We start from the raw sequence: 12,658 nt of genomic DNA on the forward strand, positions 1-12,658 counted from the left end.
CTAGACTAAAGCAAATACTTTAGTGTCTCTACAGATTATAACCCAAATTTTTTTTAAGACTCAAAGTTTTAAAACCCAGTCTTTTGAATTTGAATGCCAGCTAGTGAGGGGTCAAAGCTAATGTTAGTTACACAAACAAAACATGTATACTGGGTTGTTAATGAGACTTTTTCTACTCAGGACCAAGGGCTGGGAATGGGCCTTGCAGAGAGCATTGGGTTCTGCCTGGACTGAGTCCAAAGCATGATCGAATGGTGATGTCAAATAGGCTTGTCCCAGCCCTGGCCAGAATGAGTCCTGCTGGCCTCTTGGAACAGATGTGACGGAATAACCAAACCTTGGGATCCACCTTGGCACCTTGAAAATTTTAAAAAGTCATTGCCATGCAGCCAGGATAAAAAAAGGGTTTGTTTTTTTTTTTAGAGGACTTAGAAGAAAAAAAGGGTAGGGCACAGAGCAAGTGTAGCTAGGCTAGCAGTTGAGCTCACACAGTGATGTTGATGTCTGTTCCACGTGAGGATTTGAGACAGGTCCCTCAGGAGGTGCCAATCCTTCATGGCTAGTCCACAGTCCCAGTTCCTCCAGATGATCTGTTCCTGGAGCATCTTGGATAATGCCAAGCCTTTGAGCCGAGGACTCTGCCCACCTCCCTTGCTAAGAAAGAATGAAAAAGGCAGGAAGGAGTTTGCCCTGTTCTCCAGGAAAGAAAGAGCGGAAACCAGTGACATCTGCTTGACACATGCACCAGTCTCGAGCAGTTGCCTGGAGTTTTTAACTGATTTTTGGCCACAGTTATTCAGCTTACGTGGTTGCATCCCAAATCCTTTGTTTCTGCTGGTCTTGACTGGGTACCCTGTTGGGAGCCTAACTCAGAAACAAGTGGTAGCCATCTGGATTCTGCACTGGAAATAGTAAAAGGGGCAGCTTTCAAGTAGGTACTCTTGTCCCCAGAACCAATCCACCCTTAACCCTTAGACCAGGACATGAGATTATAGGAAGGAACCTAAGGTAACATTTTCATTACCTTTTCCCCTCTCCCTGGATCCATCAAGCGAAGCCCACCTCTAGGAAGCCCTCCATCAACATTCCAGTACATAGTAGCATCTCCCCATTTTGGCCCCTAGCACTTAATGGCCTCTGACCTTAGATAAGTTACGAACTTCCTTGAGTCTTATTTTCTTCCTCCATAAAATGGATATAATTCTTGTACTACCTAGCTCACAGCGTTTTGAAGATCACTTTGTGATCTAGTCCAGTGTTCTCACCTTCCTTAGCTCCTGAAAAATGAGTGCTAATCTTTTTTGTGTTTGAGATACCTTGGGAAGTCTGGCGAATCCTGTGGACCCCTTTTCAGAGCAATGTTTTTAAATGTATAAAAGGAAACAATTGGAGTAATTAAAATTCGTAGACCTTAGGTAAAGAACCCTCATTGTAGAGCATACTGTGTCACTCTTTTGACACCTTTCTTATGATTGTCTTAAATTGTTAGTACTCCTTTCCCTGCCTAGACCATAGTCTGGAGAGCAGCGATGTGCTGGCAGATAGGTAGGGAATTCCTTCCACCACTGTAGATGGGAAATGAACATGCGATTTATCAGCTGAGAAAGTTGCCTGGAATGCTGAGAGTTTGGGTGATTTGCCCAGTCACATGGTAAGTACAGGGTGGGAATTCAAATCCAGGTCTTCAGGTTTTATCAGCTCTGTCCACTACACCACACTGTCTCATGCTTCTGTTGCTTTCCCCTGCCCCATATTTGGCATATAGTAGGTGTTTAAATGTTTGATTAAGATATGGCTAGAACACAGCCATCACCTCTTCAACCCTCATTCTCTCTTAGGCAGCTGGTCCCCTTAGTGCTCCTACCTTTCTTTGCCACAGCCACAAAATAGGATTCATCCACCAGATTTTGGACCACCTGCAGAGCAGTCAAGAAGAGTGTCCAGTAAGGAAAGGACAGTTTGGTTTAGATACGCCCACACCGAAGTCAGAACAAATCAACACAAACTTAAGCATAAGGGAGATTGGTTCACAGGGAAAATGTCTAAACCCTGGAAGTGAGAGACACCAGGATGGGTGGCTGAGGAATGTGAAGGTACCTTAAGATCTGAAAGAGGCAAGTAAATACACATTGGGCCCAAGGAGGGTATAGCAACAAAGGAAGAGATGCAGTGACCCTCTTACCAGGTCGCTGATGAGCACATGGATGCCACTAGGGCCTTGGCGAAAGAGCTGATGGATTTGATTGGCTGGGAGAGACAGGAGTTCAGCCAGTTTTCCGGTCAGTTCAGCAGTGCTGAGCTCATCCAGATAAACCTGTTGGTAAGACCCTAGAGGCAGAGGGAGAAGGGAGTGAATGGCCCAAGGGCCAAGGAAAGGCAGGACCAGGGGATCTTGGCAGTAATCTGAGATGGGACCAAAAAAAGTAGGTGCAGTTTGAGGTGGCTTTCATAATTATTGATCTTCACCCCGCATCAACCCTATGCAGAGCAATCAGAATGAAAAAAAAATTAATTTGAAAGACCCAGGCCCTTCCCTCAGGGAGCTAACATTCTTAGAGGAATACAGTATAGTCCCAGATGAAATGATTTAAAAACCAAGAATTAGTTACAAACAAGTTTGTGGATCAGGAAAGACAGCATTCATTCTGGGCTCAGGAGTAAGAGAAGGAAGGAACCTGACAGAGACCACCTGTAGGGTTCCTGAGCCACAGTGAGGACAAACATCACACAAACTCCCCAGCCCCATTGCCATCCCACAAGCAACAGGAAGGTATTCTGTGTGTGGGTGCACCTGGTGGGAGAAAGAAGCAACGGAGATGGCATCTCTACCTGAGTCTGTACTCTGGGGGGTCTCACTTCCATGCTCCAGGGCCTCTGGAGACACGTACAAGGTAAGCCTGGGACGGATGGGCCTGGACCAGAGATGTGACCTGTTAGTTAACCTCCCCTACCCTACTGTCATCTCTTACCCTTTTACACACACACCATAGGAAACAAGTCTCCATGGTCCCTGAAGGGCCTCTACAGGTGCCAAGCTGGGACCAGGAGTAACTGACCTAGCTGGCTGCTAGCAGCACCCCCCACACACACATACACCCCCACCACAAGACTAGAGAATTCCTAGCCGATGCCTTATCTTCCAATCCATCCACATGCCACATCCACCACTCTGCTAAGCGTTGGTGATACTAAAAAAGGTGAAAGAGGAGCCCCTACTTTAAAAGAGCTCACAGTCCAACGAAGGCAACATGCAAACAGCTATGTACAAACTAGAGAGAATAACAGAGGGAAGGCACTAACATGGGGGGAAAAGGCTTTCTGCAGAAGGTGGGACAAGCTGAGATCTGAAGGGAGGGAGGGGGTCGAGAGGAAGAGGCCTGGCAAGCGTTGAGGAACTCCTATCTTAAGTGGGCAGTGCAAGGTTTAGTACCTGGCTTTCAGGGTATTGGAGAGACGGATCCCATCAGCAGCTCCACAAATCTGGATGAGGTCCTGGCGGGATAGTTTCAGCAAATCTGCACCTGTAAAGATGTATCAGGGACTTGGGGAGGAGCCTAGAGGGAGGGATAGGAGACAGGCAACTCCCAAGGGGGAACAAACTAGCAAAGAAGCCCCTAGATGTCAGATGCCCTGGCATTGGGTCTGAAATTACAATATTAAAAATTAATTTCTTAGTGTTGAATGTAACCTCCTTGAGGGCAGGCACTTTTTGGTCTTTGTATCCACCGTGCTTAGCACTTAGAAGGTAATAAGTATTTGTGGCATTGGGTCTAGAAGGTTTTTCCAAAAAGTCCTATCTGAATGCAAATGCACCTTGCACCTACTCACGCAGGTCATTATCTGCTCTCAGGCTTAGAAAGTTACCTGGTATACTGAGCATGTAGGTGATTTATCCAGGGTCACGCAGGTATGTTAGAGACACGATCTGAACTCAGTAAACATGTTTATTGATTGGCTCTTAGGGATACAAATAAAGGCAAAAGACTATCCTCTTGAGGGCTTGCAATCTAATGAGCCTGCCTGACTCTGGGTTTAACTCAATTATGACAAATAGACACCACCGTAATATATCTATATTTGCAGCTATATGACCTCCAGTACAGTATAATGTGGTTCTTCTGTAAAATTGATTATTGAATTAGACTAAGAAGCTGGTGAATATTTTGCTATTAAGGGCATTGTCTTCCGTTCTTAGTGTAGGCAGCTAGGAGGCGCAGTGGAGAAAGCATTGGACTTGAATTAAGATGTGGCGTCAGTCACGCTAGTGTGACTCTGAGCCCTTAATCTATCAGCCTCATTTTCCTCAAATGTAAACTGGGGATAATGATAGCACCTACTTGTCAGGGATGTTGTGAGGATAAAATGAGAATAATCTTTGAAAAGTGTGTTCTAAAGCTTAAAGCCCTATATAAATGCTAGCCATTATTACTATTACAATCCTGTGGGGATGTTGGTAGTGCAAGTTTGTTAGACCCACTTCTCTGGGACTCCATGTGGGATTTTCTTGGCAAAGATACTGGAACAAGGTCATTTCCTTCTCCAGCTCATTTTACAGATGAAGAAACCAAGGCAAACATGGTTGAGTGAGTCACACAGCTAGTACGTGCCTGAGACCACATTTGAATCCAGGAAGTTGAGTCTTCCTGACTCCAGGCCCAGCACTATCCACTGCACCACCTAGCTGCCCTAGCTCCACTTTACAGAGTGGAATCAGGCTGACCTGAATTTCAATCCTGAATCAGACATGTAGTAGCTACATGACCCTGGGTAAAGTCACTTAGCTTCTCAACTTCAGTTTCTTCATCTACAAAATGATAGTTGTGAGGATCAAATGATTTCCATAAAGTGTTTTACAAACCTTAAAGATATAAAAACGTTAGGTATTGGCTATCTGGTTAGTAAGCCAGGGACAAAAAGAAAGTTTCCATTCACAGCTCTTTCAAACAGACTCGGGAGTCCTGCCCACCCACCTCAGGGTAATGTAGGCAAGGGGAGAGTCTCACCAGTGAAGTTGGCCAGCATCCTGCAGTAGCCAGAGAATCGATGACGGTGTAACCACTGCTGTGTCTCTGAGATAGAAGCCCCAGGGCTGAGGGCCTGGGAAAGGAGGCCGGAGGCAAAATTTTTATTTTAGTGAGTAGTAAAGAATACATTGATTAAAGATACCCAATGGTTAGATCTTGAACCAGCCACCCGATTGGAGTGTGAAGGTGCAAAGCTGGAAGGATAGGTTGGGAGAGGACCTGAATGCCAGGCTGAGAACTTGAGATTTTATCCTCTGGGCCTGGAGTGATGGTGGTGGTAGTGAAGGTTATGAGCAAGAGTCCCATATGTGGCCATCTCTCTCGCTCTCTGAAGCCCTTCTCTCTCTGTCTGAAAGGGGAACATAAGCTTACACTGCCTCCTTCACAGGGTTGTTTTGAGGAAATCACTTAGTAAACCTTTCAAAATAGTAGAAAAATGTATGTGAAGTATTAATCATCCCTACCTTCTCCCCTGGCAGTATGCCTGCCCAGCCAACTTCAGATCAATGCCAAGCATTGCCACCAGGGGGCAGGGTGACACTGCTTTGAAAGGGGATGAGGCAGGAAAACCTGGGGGGAGGAGATTTACCTCACCAGGGCTGTCCACTGAGCTGTCCAGGGAAAAGGGTGGGGAGGAACAGATCCTGTGAGAAAGAGCAGACAGGACTTGGAAGGCTAGACTCCAGAGGGGTTGCTTTTGCCCTCTGAGGTCCTACAGAACTTGACCTTTGTGCCTCCATCACCTTTTTTTTAAAACAAAGGAAACCAATGATAGTGAAATACAGTTATCAAAAATATGTTTTTTAAAAAGTTCATGGATTCCAGGTTAAGAACCATTGTTCTACAGCCTTTCCCAAGAGTCCCATTTTAAGGCCTAATAATATCCACTGTGAGGGATTCTTTTTTCTCTAACAGAATCTGCAGTTACTACCTGGGCTAGGAATAGGTGATTTGTATTCCTGTCTCCTCTCTCTCCTGGCTAGACTGGAGGCACCTGGAGGGTAGGGACTGTGTCCCATTCCTCTTTGTGCCCCACTCTCCATGCCCCATTAAACTGTGCTCAGTAAATATTTTGTCAACCAACAAATCAATGTCATTTTCCTCCCCACTTTAATCACCCTTGACCTTATACCTCAGAGGGGCAAAAGAAGAGGAAAAAACAGATGAGACCAATCCTCTTCTCTGTCCCCAGTTTCTACTCACCTTTCAGGAGTCAGGAACTTGAAAGAACGGGGAGAAGTCAGGCCAGGAGAGCTGGGACAGGCATGAAGACCAGTAGAGGTCTCAGGCCATGGTGAACACTGGGGAAAAGGAGCAGGAAAGTTTAGAGGACATGTGGCTCACGCCCACGCCCCCAAGACTGGGGTTGTGGAAGGGAACTTGAACTTTCCTTAGCTCTCATCCCCTGCTCTGCTTCCCTTGGGGCCCTGGGTGGCCACCCTGGGTCCACTTCCAGGGAAAGAAGGGCTTGTGGATAAGGAAGAACATAGATCTCTGAGGGGAATGGCTGCTTAAAGAACCAGGATCTCTCTTCCCCCCCCCCCCCCACCTCCTCCATAGTTTCCATCCTAAAAAAAAAAAATGTAGATCCAGGGCTCTGTGCTAGAAGTTAGATTAGAGTTCTCTCTGGCATGCTGTATAACCTAGGGGAAGTAGTTGACCCTCTCTAGGACTTTTTTTTTAATTCTGAATTTAAATTCCACCAAGGAAGAGCCATTCCCACGTACACAGCAGAACACCAAAAGAAGATTCTACATGAGATCATGACTAGCTATTTCACACCACTCACTGTTCTTTTTAAAGTAAGAAATTCTACATATTACTTACAAAACTATCTTGCTTGTCTATGCTTTCCTCCAAATTTTCTGCCCTTTTCTAATGTGCTTGGTTTGAAAATGTTTCAATGTAGCCCTTCTTTTTCCCAGCTGCTTATGGTGCTCTTCCACTAGGACACATGTGGCCATAAAAGGGTTTAGAGCAAGAACCTCAACTCTCAGCCCCAGTAGGGGTGCTTCCACACACATACACACCTCTGTGAAGACAGTGGTCTCATAGGCTGGCTGATACTTCTCTCTCTCCTGTAGTGACTGCTTCTCAATCTTCTCTCTGTCTGTTTTCTGCTTCCGGTCAGCCCCCTTAGGCTGCAGAGGAGTCCATGTGGAAACCTCAGAGTCCTATCAACTTCTACCCACCCCTCCCTAGGAAAACAATTCAGAAAATGGGAATGGGGGCAAGGCAGGGCATGCCAGGAGAGTCAAGAAGCCCATGTGCCCCAGAGGTCCGTTAGGACACCTTGAGAAGGTGACTAAGGCGAAATGGGCTGGAGACAGTGCTAGGGTCTATGGAGGAGAGAGCAGTTTCAGGCCCAAATGGATACCTTGAAGACTTTTATGAGGCAGCTGGCTGAATGCAGATGCTCTATAGGTACCCCCTTGTCAGCTGGTTTGAAGGTGTCAATCTGGATGCGGAAGGGGACACCCTTCTCCCCACCATTTTTTCGAGGGGTGAACTCTGTGCTAATGCAATTAACCTGTGATAGAAAAAGAAGGGGATGAGTGGACAAAAGTAGGGGCTTAGCCAGGGTCAGAATTCCTACTGCCAGAAAACATCTGTTCTGAGTCCTTCATCTGGGGTGTGCAAATGCACAAAAGGAAACCCATTTTTATAACTATATCTAAATAATTGATTTCCTTTGTCATCCTTTTTGTTTTATTTTGTGAATTTAAACCAATGATCCTGAGAAGGGGTCCATAGTCTTCACCAGACTACCAGAGGGATCCATTCTCCTGTCATCACACTCACAAGTGGTCTATCCTCTCCTCCCGATTGGATACTCCACCCATTCTTATATCTATCCGAGGAAGGGATGTTATTGGTCTTGTTATGACAGCTAAGTGGTACAGTGGATAGAACACTGGACCTAGAGTCAGGAAGACACAAGTTCAAACCCAGTTTCAGACATTTACTAGGTGTGTGACCCTGGGTAAGTCACCTTACTTCCATGTGCCTTAGTTTTCTCATCTGTAAAATGAGGATAATAACCTTGTGAGGATCAAATGAGATAATATTTGTAAAGTATATGGCATATAGCAGGTATTATATAAACATTTTTTCAAGATGGGGGGAACTACGGATTAAGAAACGGTGACTTGGGATCATTCATATCTAGATCTGGAAGAGCCCCCACCGATCATCAAGCCTGATCATTTTATAGATAAAAAAACTGAGACATAGGGGAGGTCAAGTTCCTTGCCCAAGGTTGCACTGGTAGAAGTGTCAGAGATGGGTTTTGAACTGGATCTAAGTGGAACACCCAAGATTTCCGTAGTCAAATTGCCAGTTGGCATCACTAGAACCCAGTCCAGTATTTTACACCACATCATCTTGCTTCTTACCCCTTTGTTGTCCTTATCTAAACCCAGTAGCATAACCATCTGCTCAGAGAACCCTGTCCCCTTCCCCAGAATGCCACCCCAGCTCAAGGACTGTCTCCTCCTGAATGCCCAAGGGCCTCTGAGCTTCTCCAGCACCAGTCATCTGTGAAGTTTCACATACTTCCTGGCATTAGTTATCTTTAATGTGTCTGTCTGTGTCTTACCACACCTCATCCCACCACCCAGTCAGTGATCAACTAGAGGGCAGAAATGATACCAGATAAACCCTAACCCCTGACCTGCAAGAAGAGAGATGTCCTCTTTGCAGGATCCCAGAGAAACTCCACTGTGTTGAGGAGTGAGGGCAGTACTTGGGGCTCTACCACCCCCACTGAGAGGGGCACATCTGTAGGCACAGGGGAAGAGGTAGACAGGCACCAAAGTTAAACTCGTAGACAAAAGGGGAGCAGCAGGAAGTAAAAGCATCCTGACAGCCACCCACTGCTACAGCCTCCCCAAATCCCCTCCCCAGGCACTCCTAGATACTAGGTACTAGGGAAGTACCATGAGGAGGGCTCTTTCCGCCTTCCTACCCTCCCCCTCCATTCCCCTCACCAATGTCCAGTATCCTGTCCCCTGGACGGCTCCATCGCCAACCCTCCAGCTGCTGTTGTTCAGTATATTGCAGGCGTCGGTCGTGAAAAACCACACGTACCACACTCTGTGGACACCAGACACCCATCTCAGCGAAGCACTTGGGAAATTCCAGAGTCCAGCCTCCAAATACCTTCCATATTCTTCATCCGATTCAAACGACCTCTTTTCTCCCCCACCCCCCAAGTAAGAAGATGATTGGACAGTCCCACAGGGATAGAAAGACTACTTAACAATCATTTGCCTGGGAGTCTGATGCTTATCAAGTGCTTTTGCTTGCAGAACATTTTAAAATACATCATCTCCTTTGTGCCTCTTAGTAAGATTGGCACAACAAGGGTTATCTCTTCCATTTCACAGGTAAAGATACTGAGCCTTGGAGAGGTTAAATGACTAAGTGACTGACTCCATGTTTACACTGCTAGTTAGTTGTTTGAATCCTAGGCTTCCAAATCTCCCGTCCAGTATTCTCTCCACTATTTGATCCATGTTGTCTCTAAAGTAAGGTGTCCAGTGCCCAAGATGGGGCGGGGGAGAGGGGAACACCAGGCAAGGCAACCTCCTGTCTGGTGCCTGAGGGAGAATAGTTTTTAGCTGACACTTGATCTAATTGAAGGAATCTTCAATGATCCTGGCTAAGGTGAAGTGAGAAGGTGAGAGGTGAGTGAGGGGTGAGAGAGATGAGAAGAAGCTTACCTTCAGCAGTCGAGGCCACTGGGAAGCATCCCCTAGTTTGGGGTTACAGAACATCCGGACCTCATAGGATTGCCCTGGAAGAGATCAGGATGGGAATCAGTCATGCCTAAAGCTGGGAGGGCCATCTGGAGAGCAGAGATAATCCCTTCCACCTCTGGGGTCCCCTTGCCCCCAAACTTTCTACTCCCCATTCCCAGCATCTGGGGCTCAGATCCCTCATCTGTACTCATTAACTCCATTGTGGTATCCAGGCTCTAACTCCACTAATAGCATTTTTTTAAAGGTCCGTGTGGGGAGTTTCCAATGAGGACTAACAACATAAATTGGCACCTCTGTGGCTTGTTCTGGATCACTGAGAAATTGAGTGACCCACCCGGGGTCACATCCAACATTCATCAGAAGTAGCACCTGATCCCAGATTTTCTGATTCCAAAGCTGGCTCTCTATCCCTTATATCACTGTGCCTCTTAATGATAATTCAAAAACACTTATTAGGTACCTAGGATGTGTCAGGGTGCCAGGTACCATGCTAGCCAGGTGTTAAGGATGCAGAGACCAAACAACTGACCTTTACGTAGCCCTTTATGGTTTGCAGGGCACTTTACCCACGTGATGTGCTTAACTCTTACAACAAGGAAAATGTTATCACCCCCATTTTACAGATAGGAAAACTAAGACTCCAGTGACATCCAAGGTCACACAGATATGGTAAATGTCAGAGGTAGAATCCAAACCCAGGTCTTCCAGATTCCAAATCCAACGTATCTATTAGATTACGCTGCCCCGCTGTGTAGTTAGTTTCTATGCCCCATGTCGGTCATACCCTGGTTCAGGTAGGTGAGTGTTTCCTCATGTTGCTTGACAGCAGGAGATGTGACAGCACAGAGGACATATTGGAAAACTGGACAGTGCATGTCCGAGGTAGAAATGCTGGCAGGGTCCTGCTTCAGGTACGGCAGTGCCAGGGACTCCCTGCTAGGGGGAGATGGACACAATTGCCAGGGTCTCCTCCTCCAACTCTCCAACACTGCCTGTTCTCCCCAATCCTGGGCTACTCACAGCTCAGGTTAAGAGAGGATGGTTCTCAGTTCTCCCCTATCCTTGGGTGTGTCCTGCCCATCTTCCAAAAGGCTCAACTTTCCTTAGAAAATCTTTCTAGTCATAAGTGCTGACATGGTCCAATGCCTAAAAGAGTCTTTCCCATCCCTAAGCCTAAACCTTCCTGGACCTTACAATCTTCTTCCTCTGGATAAGATCAGATCTTGCTTTAACCCAGAGGATGTACAAAGGGGAACCTTTAGGTAATACTGGGAGATCCACAGAAGTATGACTAAACCCTAGATGAACTCAGAGGCTCCTCTACCTCCAAAGGAGCTTGAGACAGACCCAAGAGGGTGCCCTCATTCAGTCAATCCTAGGTGACATTTTCCCCTCCCCTGTCCTGTTCTGCAGATTGGGAAAACCAGGGTCAACAGGGAGCACCCAGATGAGGCAAGGAGAAATGGACAGACACTGGAAGACACTAACCGTGAGGGATCAAAGTGGGTGCCTAGGCAAATAACTACCCTCGGGAAGACCTGAAGGATGAGGGAGAAGAGACCTTGGGGGTATTCCCCATGGTGGAAGCACCTACCTGAGCAGATTGCTAGTGGGACAGGGGTATAGCTCCCCCGGGCTGGGCCACAGATGTTCTGGTTGGTTGTGCCAGAGTAACATAGTGGGCAAGGGTAAGACGCTGAGTGGTGGAAGGCGATAGTGCCGGTGAAGGGTGTTGCAGAGGAGATACAGCGACCCAGGACAACAGAGCGGCAGCAGAATGTCCTGGAGGTGGAGGAGAGGCTCTTTTCACTGGGAGAGGCCCCACCTGGGGTCTCTGGCTTTATAGATCCTGGGAAAATAACCCAGGGATGGGGCGGGGCCAAGCCTAAGGGCTCTGTTTGGCCGGAGAGCAGGACCCCTCCCAAAGCCAAGACAAGCCAAAGGCAGCTGAGGCTGGGGAGGGGCTGGGACTGGGAGCCACTAACGGGATCCCTAATAATTATTAACCCATGGGAGGTGCGACAGTAGGCGAGGCCGGGTCTTGAGGTGAGGAAAACAAGTTTACGGGGATTCTTCCTACACCTTCTCCCCCTCCCCAATGCATTGTAATACAGTATAGAAAGCTGAATTTGATATCAAAGATCCTGAGTTCAAATCCAGCCTCTTCCCACCCATCCCCACACTTTGGACATGTCAATTTCCCTTTCCAATTCTGCCTCAGATACTTCCTAGCTCTGTGACCTAGACAGGTCACTTAACCTCCCTGGGTCTATGGGGGGAGCTACAGCTCTCAGTCTATGATCTGACCGAGAGACATGAAAACAATCATACGAACAGAGTAGAACATTTGCAAATATGGTGGGGCAGAAACGCGGAGATAGATGTTAATAAGTACAGACGATGGATCTGAGCCCCAGGGAGGTCACAGACTACAGTCAGCCTCAGATGCCTGGGAACGGACAGTAGAAGGTTTGGGGAGAGTTCTATACATACAGAATCAGCAGAGAAGTGGCACCCCACGCGGAAGCATCCATCTTTCACACAGCTGCCGGGCCGATTTGCTGGAAATGCAATCCTGACTCTAAGTAGCTTCGCCTACTCAATGAACTCCAGTGACCCCCTGTTATCTGCTCCTCCACAATCTGGCCTCAGTCTGTCTTTCCAATTTGTTTCACATCATTCTCTTACATGCACACTTCCGTCCAGCTAAATTGGCCTTCTTTGTATTCTTCATACCTGGCATGCCACTTTGCACTGTCTCCCGTGTCTGGAATACACTTGCTCCCCACCCACATCAGGAGCCTTAGAAGCCTCTAGGATCAGCGCAGATGCCACAAGAGGCTGTTTCTGATCCCAGCAGATGCCTTTTTC

The 12,658-nt window shown here is 47.1% G+C and overlaps 1 protein-coding gene across 1 annotated transcript; it reads right to left on the minus strand.

Annotated features, from left to right (window-relative positions):
* Positions 1–471: 471 nt before the first annotated feature.
* LOC118846963 (transcription factor CP2-like protein 1) lies at positions 472–11,464 on the minus strand. Its single transcript, XM_036755622.1, has 16 exons — positions 11,382–11,464; positions 10,572–10,720; positions 9,749–9,822; positions 9,014–9,119; positions 8,698–8,804; positions 7,402–7,554; positions 7,055–7,165; positions 6,228–6,325; positions 5,614–5,668; positions 5,004–5,097; positions 3,431–3,521; positions 2,830–2,912; positions 2,183–2,328; positions 1,865–1,916; positions 806–897; positions 472–654 (listed from the first exon to the last, which is right to left on the minus strand). Exons 1-16 carry the CDS (start codon positions 11,462–11,464, stop codon positions 472–474), a joined length of 1,677 nt encoding a protein of 558 aa, XP_036611517.1.
* Between the last annotated feature and the right edge of the window lie 1,194 nt (positions 11,465–12,658).

This window comes from Trichosurus vulpecula, chromosome 4 (assembly GCF_011100635.1).
Source record: "Trichosurus vulpecula isolate mTriVul1 chromosome 4, mTriVul1.pri, whole genome shotgun sequence".
Taxonomy (NCBI): Eukaryota; Metazoa; Chordata; class Mammalia; order Diprotodontia; family Phalangeridae; genus Trichosurus; species Trichosurus vulpecula.